Source organism: Eublepharis macularius, chromosome 6 (genome assembly GCF_028583425.1).
Source record: "Eublepharis macularius isolate TG4126 chromosome 6, MPM_Emac_v1.0, whole genome shotgun sequence".
Lineage (NCBI taxonomy): Eukaryota > Metazoa > Chordata > Lepidosauria > Squamata > Eublepharidae > Eublepharis > Eublepharis macularius.
The window spans coordinates 41669387-41686047 of NC_072795.1; the positions used below are offsets into that span (position 1 = coordinate 41669387).

The 16661-nt window shown below is 39.4% G+C and overlaps 1 protein-coding gene across 1 annotated transcript in view; it reads right to left on the bottom strand.

The window, feature by feature from the left end:
- Positions 1–16661, bottom strand: part of FBXO36 (F-box protein 36) — a 58237-nt gene that overhangs the window by 26950 nt on the left and 14626 nt on the right. The window contains exon 2 of the mRNA XM_054984218.1: positions 7861–7969. Coding sequence (XP_054840193.1) covers positions 7861–7969 — 109 coding nt within the window. The remainder of the gene's footprint in view (positions 1–7860; positions 7970–16661) is intronic.

Consider the following 16661-nt stretch of genomic DNA (forward strand, 5'->3'; position numbering starts at 1 on the left):
GCTCCAAAACATCCTATAATTAACAGACTTGCTCAGATTCAAGGTGAATTACACAGTGTAAATCAATACAATCCACAAGATGGGATATCCAATAAACAGTGCAACAGGATTTGGTTTGCAGAAACCTGAAAATAAGCATAAACATTAACATGGACTTATCTTCTTTATTACATATGATTTTATAGTATATTAACAAACATCTAAAACATTTCATAGTTCCCAGTTATTTATAATGTTCGATTCATAAGCTTTCTGCTATAATCTGCAAGCATGTATGTATTTACTTCATTTATACCCCGCCTTTCTCTCCAATGGGCACCCACAGTAGCTTACATCTTCTCTATCTTATCATCACAACAATCCAGTTAGGTTGAGATTATGTGACCGGCTCAAGGCCATGCCAGAGTGGGGATTCCAGCTTGGGTGTCCCAGATCTTAGTCAACACTCTATACATTTCTCTGCATCAAGTCTTGCATCATGTTTTGCTGACAAAATTAATTTCTTTGCTCTAATGAACAAATAAGAAGCATTTTATAGCAGCATATCTGCAAATGTTTTCAAGAATTTTAACACACTTCAGGTCTAAAATTAAGACCAAGTATGGGCTTGCAAGGCAAATATTAATAGCTCTAAAGATCAGTGATAAAACTAATCAAATGGCTTTGATGTAGTGTTCTCCAATTTCTGCTCCAAAGACAGGATCCAAGCTTCATCTATAAAGAACTTTTGTAAGTACATTCAGTAAGTACATCTTGGAAGTCAAGTACATTAATTAATTCTTTCAGGACCATGTTTGCCAATTAAATTATAATAATGTCTCTCAATTTCAGCCAGTGCTTGAATGCCAATGTTTGCTAAAATGGGAAATATTTGAATAGTGGCAGAGATCCTCATTGATTCAAGCTTTTTAATTTTGGGCACAGAACCTTGGCTTCATTGCTGTCTGCCACGTCAGTATGGGAATAATGTATGGCTTGGTAGAGACTGTATCATCAGAAAAAGTCTTCCAAATTAACCATACTCCTAATGTTGGAATTGGTTCCTGGGCCTCTACAGTCTTGGGTCAGCTGCCAGACCATGTTACTCACACTTGCCTCAAGCCTCCGCTCTGCCTTATCTATTGCCTGCTGCTTCCAAGTAACTCCTGATGTTTGTCAATTAGGGCCTGTCCCTAGGGCCTGTCCATTTTCTGAGCTCCAGTCAGCCATCTGTCAATCCTGAAGTAGGAATAACCTGTTGGCTGCTGATTAGAGATGGGCACAAACCAGAAAAAAACCGAACCAGGCGGTTCATGGTTTGTCACGTTTCACGAACCATGAACTTTCACAAACCTGCCCTGGTTCACGAACTGGTTCATGAAAATGTCACTTCCGGGCCAGCAAATCACCACTTCCAGGCCAGCAGAAGGTCACTTCTGGGTCAGCATAAGATCTGCAGAAAGCCCAACCCCCGTTGCCTAGGAAACTGATTGATTGGTACCAGGCTGTCTGCAGTGATGAACCAAAAAACGAGCCAAACGAACCACCCTAAAGTTCGTGGTTTGTCAGAAATGGGCTCTGACGAACTGCTGGATCGCGAACCATGAACTGGCCTGGTTTGTGACGAACTTTGGTTCGTATTTTGGTTTGTGCCCATCTCTACTGCTGATCCTGATGAAACTGCCAATAAAATCTTTGTCCTGTCAGTCTCTGTAGATTAATTCTATTAAGTTCAGTTTCTTTGAACTTCATCTCTGATGAATTTCTGATAAGACTTGAAGTGAATCTTGCCTATGGCTCACTACTGAGATTAGGAGATAAATGATACAGGAAAATATATAGATAAATGCACTATAAATGCATGAATTTCTTTTCCCACACCAGCATAACTTCTTGCCGCATTTGCATACTATATTTTGAACCTGCACAGTGACATATCACCTGCTCACAATTATGTAACTGCCTCTTTCAAGGAAGCATTGAAAGATGATGTAAGTAGCTGCCAATTATTATACCTAGAAGTAGAACAATAAACTGATTTTGACACCACTGATGCCCATTAAATGATGAAGTACAAAAATACTAACAGTTCTTTCCAGAACGGAAATGTCAAGATATTAGATTAGGCATCACTGTATAAAAACCTAGAAATGCTAAAAACACAGAGTGGTGCATGCATATTATGTCCATTCTGCAGCTACTTCACTGGATGCCCTTTAGTTACCAGGTTCAACTCAAGGTACTGGCATTCTCTGTAGTGGCACCCACCCTATGGAATGACCTGCCAGAAGTGGTCAGGAAGTCTCCCACAGTTCTGGCTTTCTGCAAACTATGTTAAGCAGAACTGTTCCAGAACACATTTTTATAAAATAAATAGGGCTGCACTGTAACAGAATGATTCAGTAGAGGGAACAGGACTGCAGAATATACTAATATGCATGGTAAGTTGCTGTATGCTTTTATTTCGTTCTCACTGCATTATAGTTCTACTTACGTAATTTAACTTGACATGTTTAATACTTGTCCCTGGTTTCAGAGTTCTGCAATCCTAATTACATTGCTAATTAGGTGTCTCCTCATTTTATTGATTATATTGACTTACAGGATGTGATCTGCTTTGAGTCTCTGTGAGAAAGGTGGACTATAAATAACATAAATAAACAAAACAGAGGAATGGAGAGTTTTAAACAATTTAAACTGCCCCCTTTGAAAGATAATATTCAGGTTTCATTCCACATTCATTGATCATCAACAGCCCAAAATTAAGCAAATGCAACAAAACTGGTATTTATACAGAACACAGTGGTTATTCTTGTGAGCTACCCCCAGCCCCCGCAACCAATACCAGTCATCAAATCATTAAGAAGAGCTAGGGGAATTTTGCTTCAGCTACATTACCTTTTTAGTCATCAATTGACAAACAAAGCTGTAAGCCCTCAGGATGGGCAGGGCCTGCCTTCTGGCCTTTCATTATGCTGCCCTACTTTCCCAGGGCACTCCCTCAGATTGGGAGTGTTGGGCTGTGGTTAAGTCATCCTTGGCCCAAGATGCTCCCTCAGAGGGTGGCTGCTTGGCTCACTCTCAATCAGGCTTGTGACTGTCACACCTCTGCATCTCCTCCTCAGCCATTTTGAGGCCCCTCACTTTATACCCTCACCTATCCCCACACCCAGAGTCTGAGCCAACCCAATGGCCAGGGGATGCAGCATGCTCAGTGTGAGTGGCTTTTTGTGGCCACACCTCTGCTGGCCTGGGGCTGGAGGAGCCTCAGGTGAGGGCTGATTGGATGTTTGTGCCCACTTGGTCCCAGCTGGCCAGTTCGGCCTCTGCAATGGCAGGGAGGAGGGTTGGGCCTCTGACGCTCTTGGCATCAAGGTTTCTGGCGCCAGCCATGGGGCCATCACGGCACAGTTTCCTGGCTCCCAAGGGAGCCTCCTGTGTTGGCTGCATTGGTATTGTAGAGGCTGGCTGGCAGGCTGCCTTGCATTGTCACGGGCTGCTGGTGTCATTCCCAGTCCTGCTACTGGGGCTGGAAGAGGCCTTGCCCAATGCTGTGGGGAGCCCGTGACTGTCTCTGTCCCCAAATGGGAGGGTATGTTGGGGGGGTTTGGGAAGTCTCCAGGTCCAGCTGAGAGCCTCTCCAGGTGCTCTACTGCTGATCCTGAACAAAAGCTATAAAATACATAATAACAAAATAGCAACTACGAGTGCGAATTTATTGTATGTGGCCATAGGCCCTCACAATCCAAAATCGTTCATAAAAAAACAAAAAAATACAAGAATACAGATAAAATTACATGCATATAAATAAAATTACTGTAAAATGCATTTTACCTAAAATGTAAACATGGAACAACATTAAAACTGAATGGTTTCTAGCAGCTTATAAAACAACAATCTATATCAGGTGTTTACTCTCCTGGTTACCACATTTGCCCTTATTTTCCTAGCAGCCAGGGCACAGAGGGCTATCCTATTTTTTTTTTATAAAAATTTTTATTGGGTGAGTAAAGTTTAATATTACAAATTTTTTAATTAATACCCTCATTTCCATATTCCCCCACCCTTTCCCCTCCCCCCTTTATCTCAGACTTCCAACAGTTTTCCAACCCGCTGCCTAAATCTACTACTTATATCTCTTTTTCTTTTCTTATCTGTCCTAATATACTACTAAAATAGATATTATATGTTAAACTATAAAAGATCTAATATCAAATTAACAATTACAATATATTTCTAACTTATCTCTTCTCCTCCTGTAAAGATTCCCCCTCTCTTCCCTTCTGCCAAATTAATAGTTATCTAACACCTACAATTCTCCCTTTACGTCCCACTTCTTTTCCAAATACTGTTTTAGTTTCCCCCAATCATTAAAGAATTCCTCTGGATTCTGTTCTCTCAGCTTTCTTGTCATTTTGTCAATTTCTGCCATGTACAGCAATTTTTGTATCCATTTTTCAATAGATGGTACTTCTTTTGTCTTCCACTTCTGATCGTATAAGATTCTCGCCGCTGTTGTCATATAAAATAGTAATGTTCTATGTTGCCTGGGAATCCCTTCTGAATTCAAATTCAACAACAGCAGTTCTGGGTTCTTATTTATTTGAATTTGTAAAATTGCAGTCATAGCTTCTATAATATCTCCCCAGAACTGCTTTGCTACCTCACAGGTCCACCACATATGATAAAATGAACCTTTATGGTTTTTACATTTCCAGCACTTATCTGACATTTTATTGTTCCCATATGCTATTTTCTTCGGCGTTAAGTACCATCTATATATCATCTTGTAAACATTTTCTTTAATATTAGTACAAGTCGATATCTTCAATGTGTTTTTCCGTAAGTATTCCCATGCCTCCATTGTTACGTCTCTATTGCAGTTTATAGCCCACTTCACCATCTGGACTTTAACAGTTTCGTCTTCTGTATACCATTTTAACAAAATCTTATAAACTTTAGAAATCTTTTTCTTGCCTTCTTGTAGTATACATTCTTCCAATTCCAAATTTTTCCATTTAAATCACGATTTTAAATGATCCGAATCATATAAGTCTTTGATCTGCCTATATTGGAAGAGGGCTATCCTATTTGAAATAAAAGGGTCTGTATCTGAAAGTATAAAATTTAGTTTATCAAAGTCAGACAGAAGATGGATGCCAGATAAAATATTCACGAGAAATTTTTCCCTTGGTTCCTGGTATAAGGGACAGTTTAAAACATAGTGTGGTAAGTCCTCAATTAAGGTTCCACACACATATATATATATGCTGATTGATGGGGTTTTTTTTGGAATCGCCTGAGTTGCATCTCAGTTGGCATAGACTGGAAGTGTAATGATGTAAATGCTACCCTAAGCTTATAGACTGTGATATCAGTCAGATAACATACTCTAATGTGGTCTTTTTTGATGGTTTTATACCATGGGGCAAATTTTGTTTTACTGATTAAAAAATTGTCAATTAGGGCAACCTCTTTGTATACCCATTCCTGTAAGTCAACATTGCTTCCTGATATAGAAATAGAAAATCTAGCAATATTATGGACACTTTAAGGTGATAAATTAGGAAGATCACAATCAATAATAAAGCCATTTTACATATTCATTCAGACGCCACAAGATTCATTCAGATGCCATGAGAAGCCAACATTAATCTGGGATATGCATAGGGTGCAACTTTACCCCTCATACTGATGGTCACATTTTGTTTATTTAATTAGTTATACCCTAGTTTTCTCCACAATGGAGACCCAAAGCATCTCACCATATTGTTCCCCTCCTCCACTTTACTGTCACAATAACCCTGTGAAATATTTTAGCCTGAGAGAGAGTAACTAGCCCAAGGTCACCAAGTGAGCTTCCATGGAAGAATGCAGATTTGATCCTGGGGCTCTCATATCTTAGTACAACACACTAATTATTACACTATGTAGACAGTTAGAAAATAACTCTGATTACCTGTGACAAACAGATGCAGGTGCAGGTTACCCACAGTTAGCTCCCTACCACAAACAAACAACAATTCTAAACAAGGGTTTCATTGAGGCTTAGAATCCTAAATTCTGTGGGCAAAACCAACATCTTTGAATCAATGCACCTACATTCATACAGCAAGGAGTTTGTAACTGGGATTCTCAGTGAAGAAGGGAGGGGGGAAGGAGCGAGGTCAACATGCAAGATAGGTTTGTGCACATGCTGTCTTAATGTTGGCTCGTGACATCTGATGTAGTCAAACACCTGTTTAGAAAACAATTTTCCATTATCTACTAATTAGTGTAATGGCCTCTTTCCCTGTTTCTAGAGTTAGTTTGTGTATGTGAACGTGCACAGACATGGGGTATATAAAATTGCTCATGACATACTTTTAAAGTGCAATATAACCCCCATCTAATATAGTGCCATCTCTGAACCATATTTATTTTTAGTTTTCAGAAAGCATTTTTAAATGGGGCTCACTGGCTGTATAAATATATACACTTTTTTTAAGTTGCATTAAAGAATGAAGGCTTTTACAAGTTTTTAATGTAATGTTTGTTTCTGGATTCCTACAGTTCTCCCTTATGTTAGAAAGCACATCTGGTATGATTCTGTTAAGAGTCCTCTAGCACAACTATTTTCTCGCAGCAAGATTTCCCATTTCTCCCATTCACACCAAACCTTCATTTACTGGTCTGTTATACACACTTGTATCGTGGTGGTACTAATTATGCTAAGGAACATTGTATTGTGTATAAAAGGATGCATTTTCTAAATGCACATTTAAATGGAATTCGTTTAATACTATAAACAAAAAAACTTTTTGTTGACTTTTCCATTTAATTTATATTGATGCATTATATGTAAATATTTGCTTTTTCTATACCTAAAATTTAACTTTTTTTCATCTAAAATAAAGTTTGGCACATTTAAAGTTTGTCTGAAATAGTAATGTAAAATATATAAACCCCACAACATGATTTGGGGAGTGCTACATCTTCCACTCAGAATATTATTCTTCACCAGATTTTTAACCTAAATTCAGATAAGGGATTTTCAGCATCAATAAATAAGAGCATGAAAGAAGATTCTGTATAAAAAGTAGTTGGACTGCAAATCAGCACTCTGCTGGTTCAAATCCCACTACTGCCATGCCATGAGCTTTGCAGGTGGCCTTGGGTAAACCACTCCTCTCAGCCCCAGCTCCCCAGCTGTATTGTCGGGATTATAATAACACTGACTTTGTTCAGAGTTCTGAGTGAGCACTAATTTGTCCAAAAGGGTAGTATATAAGCACACTGTAATTATTATTATGTACACTTGCATGAATACGGAAAGTTAAGAAAGATTGTTTTTATAGATGGTTGTTGTGGGTTTTCCGGGCTGTATCTCTCAGAGATCTCTGTCTTTTGGTGCTACACCTCTGAAGATGCCAGCCACAGCTGCTGGCAAAACGTCAGGAACTACAATGCCAAGACCACGGCAATACAGCCCGGAAAACCCACAACAACCATCGTTCTCCGGCCGTGAAAGCCTTCGACAATACATTGTTTTTATAGACTTTCACCACATTCAAATTGTAAGTTTCAAAACAACCAAGTATAAATCTACATGGTGATATTAATCCCCCTCACTCAATAATGGGTACTTATTAAAGCAAAAATAGTAAAAAAATGTTCTTGATGGAAGAAAGATAATTACTTGTGTTACTACTGGCTGTCATCTTTTATCATTACGGGCATGTGAGGAAGAAAATAACCATCTCCACAACTTTAAAAATACAAAGGGAGGGCAGACATGCGGAAAAACCATTTCCAAACTGATTCCAACACTTATGGATAGACTGCTAAGAAAATCAGAAATAAGTCGAGAGTGAGGAAAAGCCTTATGCTTCTATATCTTACTTTGGAGAGAAGGGTCATCCAAGAAGTCATCGTGGGATTCTCTGAGTTCTCCGGGTCTTGCTTCACGAAATTCACTTCGAAGAGAAATTTTCCACCATCTAAATACTACCTGTGAAAGGAAAATATTGGGAAGTATTAAAAGAGCATTTACTTTTCAAGTTATCCAGACTGAAGATTGTATAAACACTTTCCTTTAAAAGCAGCAAAGATTTGAAGCATCTGAGCCATTACAAGACTACTGATATGCTATTTATTTTATTTATATATATTTTTAAAAGTTATGCCACTTTTCACACAATTTAAGATCTCAAGGCATTGAACAGTTAAAAATATTAAAACCAACTTTCAAAGTTATAATAAGCAATAGTCATAACAGAAAGACAAGTAAATGTCAAATGAAGTTAAAAGGCCTTCAGTCATGGTAGAAGGTAATGATAGGGAGACAGACAAAACTCTCTGGTAGGTCTTGTTCCCCTGGTGGAGGTGGGGGATCCTCTGCTTCCAGCCTCTGCTCCCATCACCTCTCACCAGGCCAATAGGGGGAAAGGCATAGAAATGAGGCACCCCCCCCGAGTGTGCTTCCATGCTCACTAGAATGCTTCCGCATCACTCTGAGAATGATGCCATTCCTGGCACAATGCAGAAGCACGGGGTCATGTCAGGGGCTGATTGGATAAAAATCGGCCCCAAACTCTAGACTGGGGGCTAATTTTCACCTAATTGGTCCCTGGTGCAACCCCTCACTTCGCTTTGGGCCAGGAATGATGTCATTCTCAGTGCGATGCGGAAGTGCTCCGGAGTGCACAGACACTGTGTGCACACACACAAAATAACTCTCCAAATCAAGTCCCCCACACCATGCCCCCCAGTCCCACCCCCAGTCCCCTGCTTTCATGCTTAGGAGATCTGACAACTCCACACTCTGGGGAGGGAATTCCACCCACAATTTTGGTGCCACAACCAAGAAGACTCTTTCTTGGGTTTATTTAGATGATGGGGCACCCAAATCAAGCCCCCGGAAGATTTATTTTTTATTTTACTACATTTAGACTTTCACCTTTCTCTCCCCAACGTGACTTGCATAATTATCTTCTCCTCTGCATTTTATCCTCACAACCACTCTATGAGGTAGGTTAGGCAGAAAGGGTGTAACTGGCCCAAGGTTGCCCAGCAAGCTTTCATGGAAGAGTGGGGATTTGAACTGAGGTCTTCCAGATGCTAGACCAACACTAATTACACCACCACACTGGCTAATTACACCACCAAAGCAGCCTTTCTCTGGGAAAAATCTAGCCAAATTGTGTTGTGGTTACTGCTGTGCCCAGCCAAGTCACACAAATTGTGTAGTGGCTGCCACTGGGCTCAGGCAAGTTGTGTGGTATCAAGTTATCCAGTAGCCACTGTTACATCTAGGTGAGTCGCAAATATTTCTTGGTAGCAAGTTGCCTGATGGATGCCTTGCCCCAGTGAGTCATCCATCCACAGCAGAAGAGAGGAGGAGCGGGGGGAGGACTGGTAGGCCAAGACAGCCCAGAAAAGGGCCTTAATTCCTCTTTGCCTTTTACTGATAGAAACCATGGTTTGAAGGTTGGCGATATTTTTGTAATTTCCTAATAACCTCCCACAACGACTTCTGAGATCTTTCTTAAAGGTACTGCTTGTATTTTTAATTTTTTTTTTAGATTTCATATTTCTTGGTGAACCCGGGCTTTTTCTCAGGTTTGTAGATGAAATGTCTTGTCTTTTCATGGATCCAATCTCTGGATTTAAATATCCACACAAGGCCATACTGAGAATCAGTTATGTTGATGATAGTGTATAGGACACTCCGAGATCACCTATTTCCAGATGTCTGAATGGCTCTTAAGGTGTAATAGGCAGAACACACACCTGCTGCTCCAGTAACAGATGTCTTATGCTTTGTTGCATTAGCACTGGCTTTGCTGTTCTAGGGGAAAGAATTAATTGGGCATGGAGGCTACTTACTATGTCAGTGCAGTTTCTGGGGTTCCTTCCATGAACAATGGGTGGAATTTATGATGCTTTCTGTGAACAGTAAACTTCTTACATGAATGGAAGGTTGGATCCAGCCCAATGTCAAAAATTGTGATGTTTCACCAGCAGTGTCCCTTATTTCCTACAGTCGATCAGCCTCTAATCTTAATTGCTTTAAGCATGAAAGATGATGGTTTTCAAACTACCTATCCTCAGTTATACTGAGAAATAGTAATTATATGTCTACACACAATTTACAAAAAAACAAAACAAGCAAGTTTTCACACATTCACACATCTTTCTGGTCAAAATCAAGATCTCAACATCCTTTTCAGAAGGGTCAGAATGAATTATTAGCAGAAGATGAAAATGCAATACTACAAATAAATAAACAATCACCTTTTCAACGTAAGTAATATTTAATAGCCAAAATGCTTAATAAGATTACTTCCTGGGATATTAGCAATGATGAATTGGTTCAATAGATGCAATTTTTCTTTCAGCAAGCTATAAAAAAGAATCAGGTTTAATATACTAACACTGAAATTACTGTAACTTTAAGAAAACCATGCCCCAGTCCAGTGGCAAACACAGCTAACTCTTCTAGGAAGTCCTACCTTTAGTCCAGTCTCAGATGATTAAGCACATAGCTAAAGTAAACAAACCAATGCTATTTTATATTTAAAGGTGTTATGACAGAAATAGCAAAGATCTCTTTTGCGTGTTAAATCAATACAACAGTAATAAAAGTGTATACTACTTGCATGCAACAGTAATGTAATCTTCTGTTTCTTCCCTCCCTCCTGGTTTTTTTTTTTAACTGAAAGGGTGGGGATACAGAGGGAGGGATGAAGATCTCTTCCTAGTGCAATTTTTCTCGCCTTTTCTGAGACATTTCTTGCATGGTTCCCACTCCTGTCTTGCTCCGCAGAGTCACATCCTGAGTACCACTGTCATTTACAGCTGCATGGGAAGCAGAAATCCAACAAATTAACTATATCAAAGCATCTGCCCTTTTAGAAAAGCTTCATCTGCTGGATTTCTTTTTGTCATAGAATTGCAAGATACAGGAGACCTGCTACAAAAAGAGGGCATCAACTCAGACTTGTATGCCACTTCTGGAAATTTACCAAATCTTTATGGGCTCAACCTTCTCTCTTCCTGCCACAAAGTTAAATGGGTTGTGTGTGGATATATATCTAGATTCAATCTCTTCATATGAGGCTGCTGTAAGACAAAGTACATTCTTAAGAAACAAGATCAAATTACAATTTAATCAGGCTGATCAAAGAGACAGCTCACATTTCAGGACTGTTAGGAAAAAAAGGTGTTCAGAAAACAAAATCACCATTAAATGTGTAGATGGGAATCAGTTTTTATTCAAGGTAGCAATTTGTGGGCCCTCAAGGAGTTGTAGTATGTATTTGCACCTCACCCTGGGGCATATCATTTGTAGTGGAGTTTGTGCTGTTTTTCCCTACTTCAGGGTGAATTCAAGCATTTAATCTCTGAGGAAAACCAGATAAATAAACCAAAGTTTCCTTTCGTCTTATTAGTTACCCATAGTAGTCCAGTCCTGTAATATGTGTTTCTTCAGAAGATGCTTTTTTATTATAAAGCATCTTTTCAATGTGCTCCAAAGACGACAATATAGCCTTTGGACTGTGAGGTTTTCCACACTGTCTAACAGGTGTTACAAATGAATTAAAAATCCAGATTGGGGAATTATACATAATCAGGAGTTTTCAGGAAACATGAAAAGTTCATCCAGTAGTTTTAAGAGACGCAGAATAAGATTGTTCATCTGTACTAGAATACAAGGCATACCAAAAATCACCATGAGCTGGAACCAAAGTATTGTTAGTAAAGCTCCATTAACAGACCAGAATTTTGCAGCTTCCCTATCCTGCAGCAGCCAACTGAGCACTCTGAATTGCAACTCCAAGGGGAAAGGGGATCCTGAAAAACAGTATGCAGTGAGAGTGGGAACTGGTAGAAATCTTGCCCCTACTGCTGGCTGTAGTGCTTTATGCTGGCAAAGAACAAGATTTAGATCAAACTCTGTATTTTTGGTCAAACATTTGCATTTAGTGATAAAAAGGTCTAAGGAATACATGATGAATGATGCAATTATAGAGCAAATTGAATATAACAGCTTGCAATAATATTTTTTCTACAATTACTAACATGTTAGCAGTGAGACATCAGGCTGCCTGGGCATTTAAATAAGTCTCATGTTTTCAGCCTGCAGATGCATGAAGATCTGATTAATAGAAAAATAATATAAATTAGGAAAAATAGCATTATGTATTACCAAAATATGTTTTGGACATGAACTCATAAAGTGTGGCTGGAAACAATATCAACAATAACAATATCAGTATCATAGTACTGATAGAATCCCCATTTAACTTATCTGAAGAAGTTTCGGCATCTAACCCTTCAAAACAATCATGACAAAGTAAGTTTTTAACTGAAGACAAAACTCAGCATTTGCAAAAAGGAGGTTGAGGGGAGTTTGACAGTGCCACTCTTGCCTGCAATACTAATATACAATTTCCCATCCTGATACAGGCACGGATCAAACTGGTTTTGCAGGTTTGCAGTTTGTCTTAAGATAAACTGGATTGCTCTCCTTTCAGAAGGGAGATGGAGGCTCATTCAACAGATGTGTGTACTAATGGGTGCTTATTGGCTAATGCCTGTATAGTATCAAGCCAAAACACACAACATCCCATTTCTACAGCTGTCTGCAACCTTTACAGCATGTGTTTATTTCTTCTAATAAGATACATATGTTCATATGCATATGTGGATCTGTAACACAAAATTCACTGAGCCCAAGGCCTCTATTTGAACCAGTGCATGCCATAATAAAAACATGTATTCCCATACAAGTGTACACCAGAGAGTATGGAATATGTAATATAAACCAGGAATCTCAGAGCCCTGATGAAGCAAGCTTTGACTCACAGACAATTATACTCTAGAAAATGTTGTGGCTCTAAGGTACTACTGAACTCAAATGTTGTTCTTCAGAACATTTTCATCGTTAGAAAAATAATACAGGCCAGGAACTTAAATATTTGAAGGTCAGACATAGATATAGCGTTTTTGCAATAGAGGACCTAAAGCTGTGTAAAACAACACATGTTGCACCCGTGTACTAGAATTCTGTTTAACATGATGACTAAGAGTACATGTTTAAAAAGTAATTCAACTACAGGAAGTTGCAAAAGTATGAAACCAAGCCCTTAAGGCTTCCCAGCCCAGTCTATTCTGTCCTCGATTTTCAGCCACACCTGTAGCCTTAAGACTCTGGAAAATATTATTTATTTAAATAAGGTTTCTATAAAGAGAAGGTGTGCAATTGTTCTATAAAGAAGAATGAGCTCATACATGGATATTCGTTACATTATAATTATACCATCAAGTGATGTGAGAAACATGTGCAAAGAAGCCATTAAATTGAACACTATAGACAACATTGTCGTATCATTCCCATATAATACCCTGCAGTGGAGGAAGATTCCATGTTCAATATTAGTACTTGTGTGATGAATGAATTAGCTCTCAAGAGAAAAAAGTATCTTGATAAGGTACAATGGGGAGGGGAGGGTTGTTTTTAAGAGTTGATATCAGGCAATGAACATACTTATCAATAGCTTGCTTAACTAATAAGTGATACTGAAGACCTGAGAGAAATGCAGAAAACAGCAAGTAAAATGATCAGTGTCGAAGTATCTGCCTTACAAAGCAAGACTAAAACATTCAGGGCTTTTAGTTTAGAAAAAAGGTAACTGACATATCTACAAATTGACTGATTTACAAAATAGAGCATGATGTAACCACTTATTGGCTGTATGACCAAAGGAGAGTGCTCTCTTGGTGCTGGGCAGCATTCAACTGAACCTAGCTGCTGTATGTCATGAAGGGCTGTTAGTGGGCCACAGCAAAATTCTGTGCAGAATTCTTTTGTAAAGCTTTAAAAGTCTGAGAGTAATCTGTCCTAAGAGTGCTTCTTGATAAACCTACAACTGAATAAGAAATTTTTAAAAAAATCCATATTTTATCTCCAGTTAAAAGATCTCAGGTAGCAAACAAACAAAAAACATTTCCTCACAATTGCAACCATCTGTATACAATGACTGCTCTGCTGCAGTGCCAGGTCTATTGCAATGCAACTCTCAGTTGCATTCTGCTCCTTTCCCATTAAAAAAAAAAGTAGACCAGAGAAACTTTCCTCCCTGTTCCGTAATACTGGAAGTTGGTCACCCTAAGAAACTAATCAACAGTAGATTCAAGACAGACAAAAGGAAGTAATACTTCACATAATGGGTAGTTTCTGTGAAGTCACTGACCATGAGATCTGATTACAGCCACTGACTTATGTAGATTTTAAAAGAGACTGGACAGATTTATGGAGGGTAGGTCTATCAATGGCTATTAGTCATGATATCCTAAAGGGATTGCAGGGTTCAGAGACAAAATACCTCTGACTGTCAGATGCTGGGGAGTAGCCAATAGGTGAGAATTCTTGCGTTGGCCCTGCTTGTGAGCTTCTCTGTGGCACCTTGCTGGCCAGTTTGGAAACAGAATACTGACTAAATGTCCCACTAGTTTGATTCAGCATGGCTATTATTATGTACTTAATTTCTTATAATATATAGGTCTTCCTACTTCATAACAGAAAATGTGTAACTATAAGGTGACATGCATCAAATATGGTTTGAAAAAAGGCCATTTATTGTGTTACCAGATTGAGCACAGATTTTATTCAACTGTATAGACAGAGCAAAGGACATGAAAATTAGATTAAATAAGTGGAGGACCTGCAAGAACTGGGGGCGGGCAGGGGACATCTCATTTCCTCTCCTGTACTATTTCCTCCTTCCTTTCCCTGGTCCAAGGTCACCCAGTGAGCTTCCACAGCAAAGTAGTGATTCAAAGGTAGCTCTCCAAGATCCTAGTTTGAAACCCTAACCATTACACCATACTGGCTTTCACGGGGCAGCTGCTGTTGAACAGTAGCAAGGAGCCTGGACCTAAGTGAGTCATGCAAGTCACATGGTAGCAGTTGGTCCATGGTTGCTGCCGGGCCTGGTCCCAATGAGTCCTCCCTCAAAGTCCAAAACAGCCCTGGAAAGATCCCTGCCTCTTCCCCCTGCCTGCTATCGACAGAAACCAAAGCTTTAAGGTTGGCAATACTGTTGTGGCTGCCTAGCAGCAGCCACTGAAAGCATTCATTTTTTATGCAGTTACAGCCTTCATCGATGGTGAACAGCTTGGGCATGTTCCTGGATGCCATGTTTTCTATGGAGCTCCAGGTCACAGCTGTTATTAGATCTCCATTTTTTCATCTCTGACAGGTCAAGCAATTGGCACCCTATCTTTCCTCCCAGGACCTGGCTTCAGTAATTCATGCAAGGGTCACCTCCAGGATGGACTACTGTAACTTGCTCCATGCTAGACTGCCTTTGGGTTTGACCTGGAAGTAACAACTGGTTCAGCATGCAGCAGTACACGTCATCACTGGAATGCAGTTTAGGGCGCATATCCATCCTGTGCTGTGCCAGCTGCACTGGCTTCCAGTTGAGTTCTGGATCCAGTTCAAGGTGCTGGTTTTAGCGTTTAAAGCCCTTCACAGAGTGGGACCTTCATACCTACAGGACCGCCTCTCCTATTATGTCCCCCGCAGGGCCTTGGGCTCTGCGGATAAGTAGCTGTTGGTGGTCCCCTACCTGTGGGACATTCAGCTGGCCTCAACTAGGGCCAGGGCCTTTTCTGCCCTCACTCAGGCCTGATGGAACACACTCCTGATGGATATCTGGGCCTTGTGAGACCTGTTACAGTTCCACAGGACCTACAACATAGAGATGTTCCGCCGGGCCTTTGGCTAAGAGCCAGATAACTGTCCCCTTCTCTGACTGCCATGCCCTGGGCCTCTATTATGGCCGCACCTGTGCTTTTATAGTAGTTTTACAGCAGCTTGGTATTGTTAGAGGTGCCTGGATTTTAGCTGTCAAATTGGTTTTATATTTCTATGATGTTTTAATTGTATATTTTCTGTTGCAAGCCACCCTGAGCCCACTTGTGGGGATGACGGGGTATAAGTCAAACTAACAAACAAACAAACAAACACGTTGCTTTGATTGTTTTCAGCCATTTTAATCGCCAATGTTTTTTTTAATAAATTTTAAACTTTTCTGCAACTCTTGGGGGGCAATTTTTAGGTTTGTATAAAGATCTGTTTTGTCTTATGGTTCCAGTTTCTAGGTTTAAGTAACCACTGATTTAGCCATGTTAAGTATTAGATATACTGATGATAATGATATGGACATATAATCCCAAATAGACTGAAATCTGACTAACGTATATCTGTTTAAATTAAGTTGCTCATTTATAAGAACACTCACAAGTAACCATAAAATGAGCACAAAGAAGCCAACTACATAACAGATTGTGACTCATGGACCTTGGCACAATTATCTGACAATTTTTTAATGAGTATACAATATCATTACATTTCATTGGATATACTGGAAATCTTTAATGTGCTTTCTTTAAGAAATATATGTTTATTTTAAACAAGTAGCAAAAGGCATTTAATTAATAGTAAAAAAGCATCAAATATATTAGTATTCCATCTCTTCTCCTCTCAGCTGGATGTTATAGTGGATTGCTTGTGGCTGAGACACAAACAGTGCAATCCTAAAAATAGTTACTCCAATCTAAGTCCACTGAAATCAATGGGCTTAGATTGTAGTAACTCTGCTTAGGATTGCACTGAAAGTAAAATAAATGAA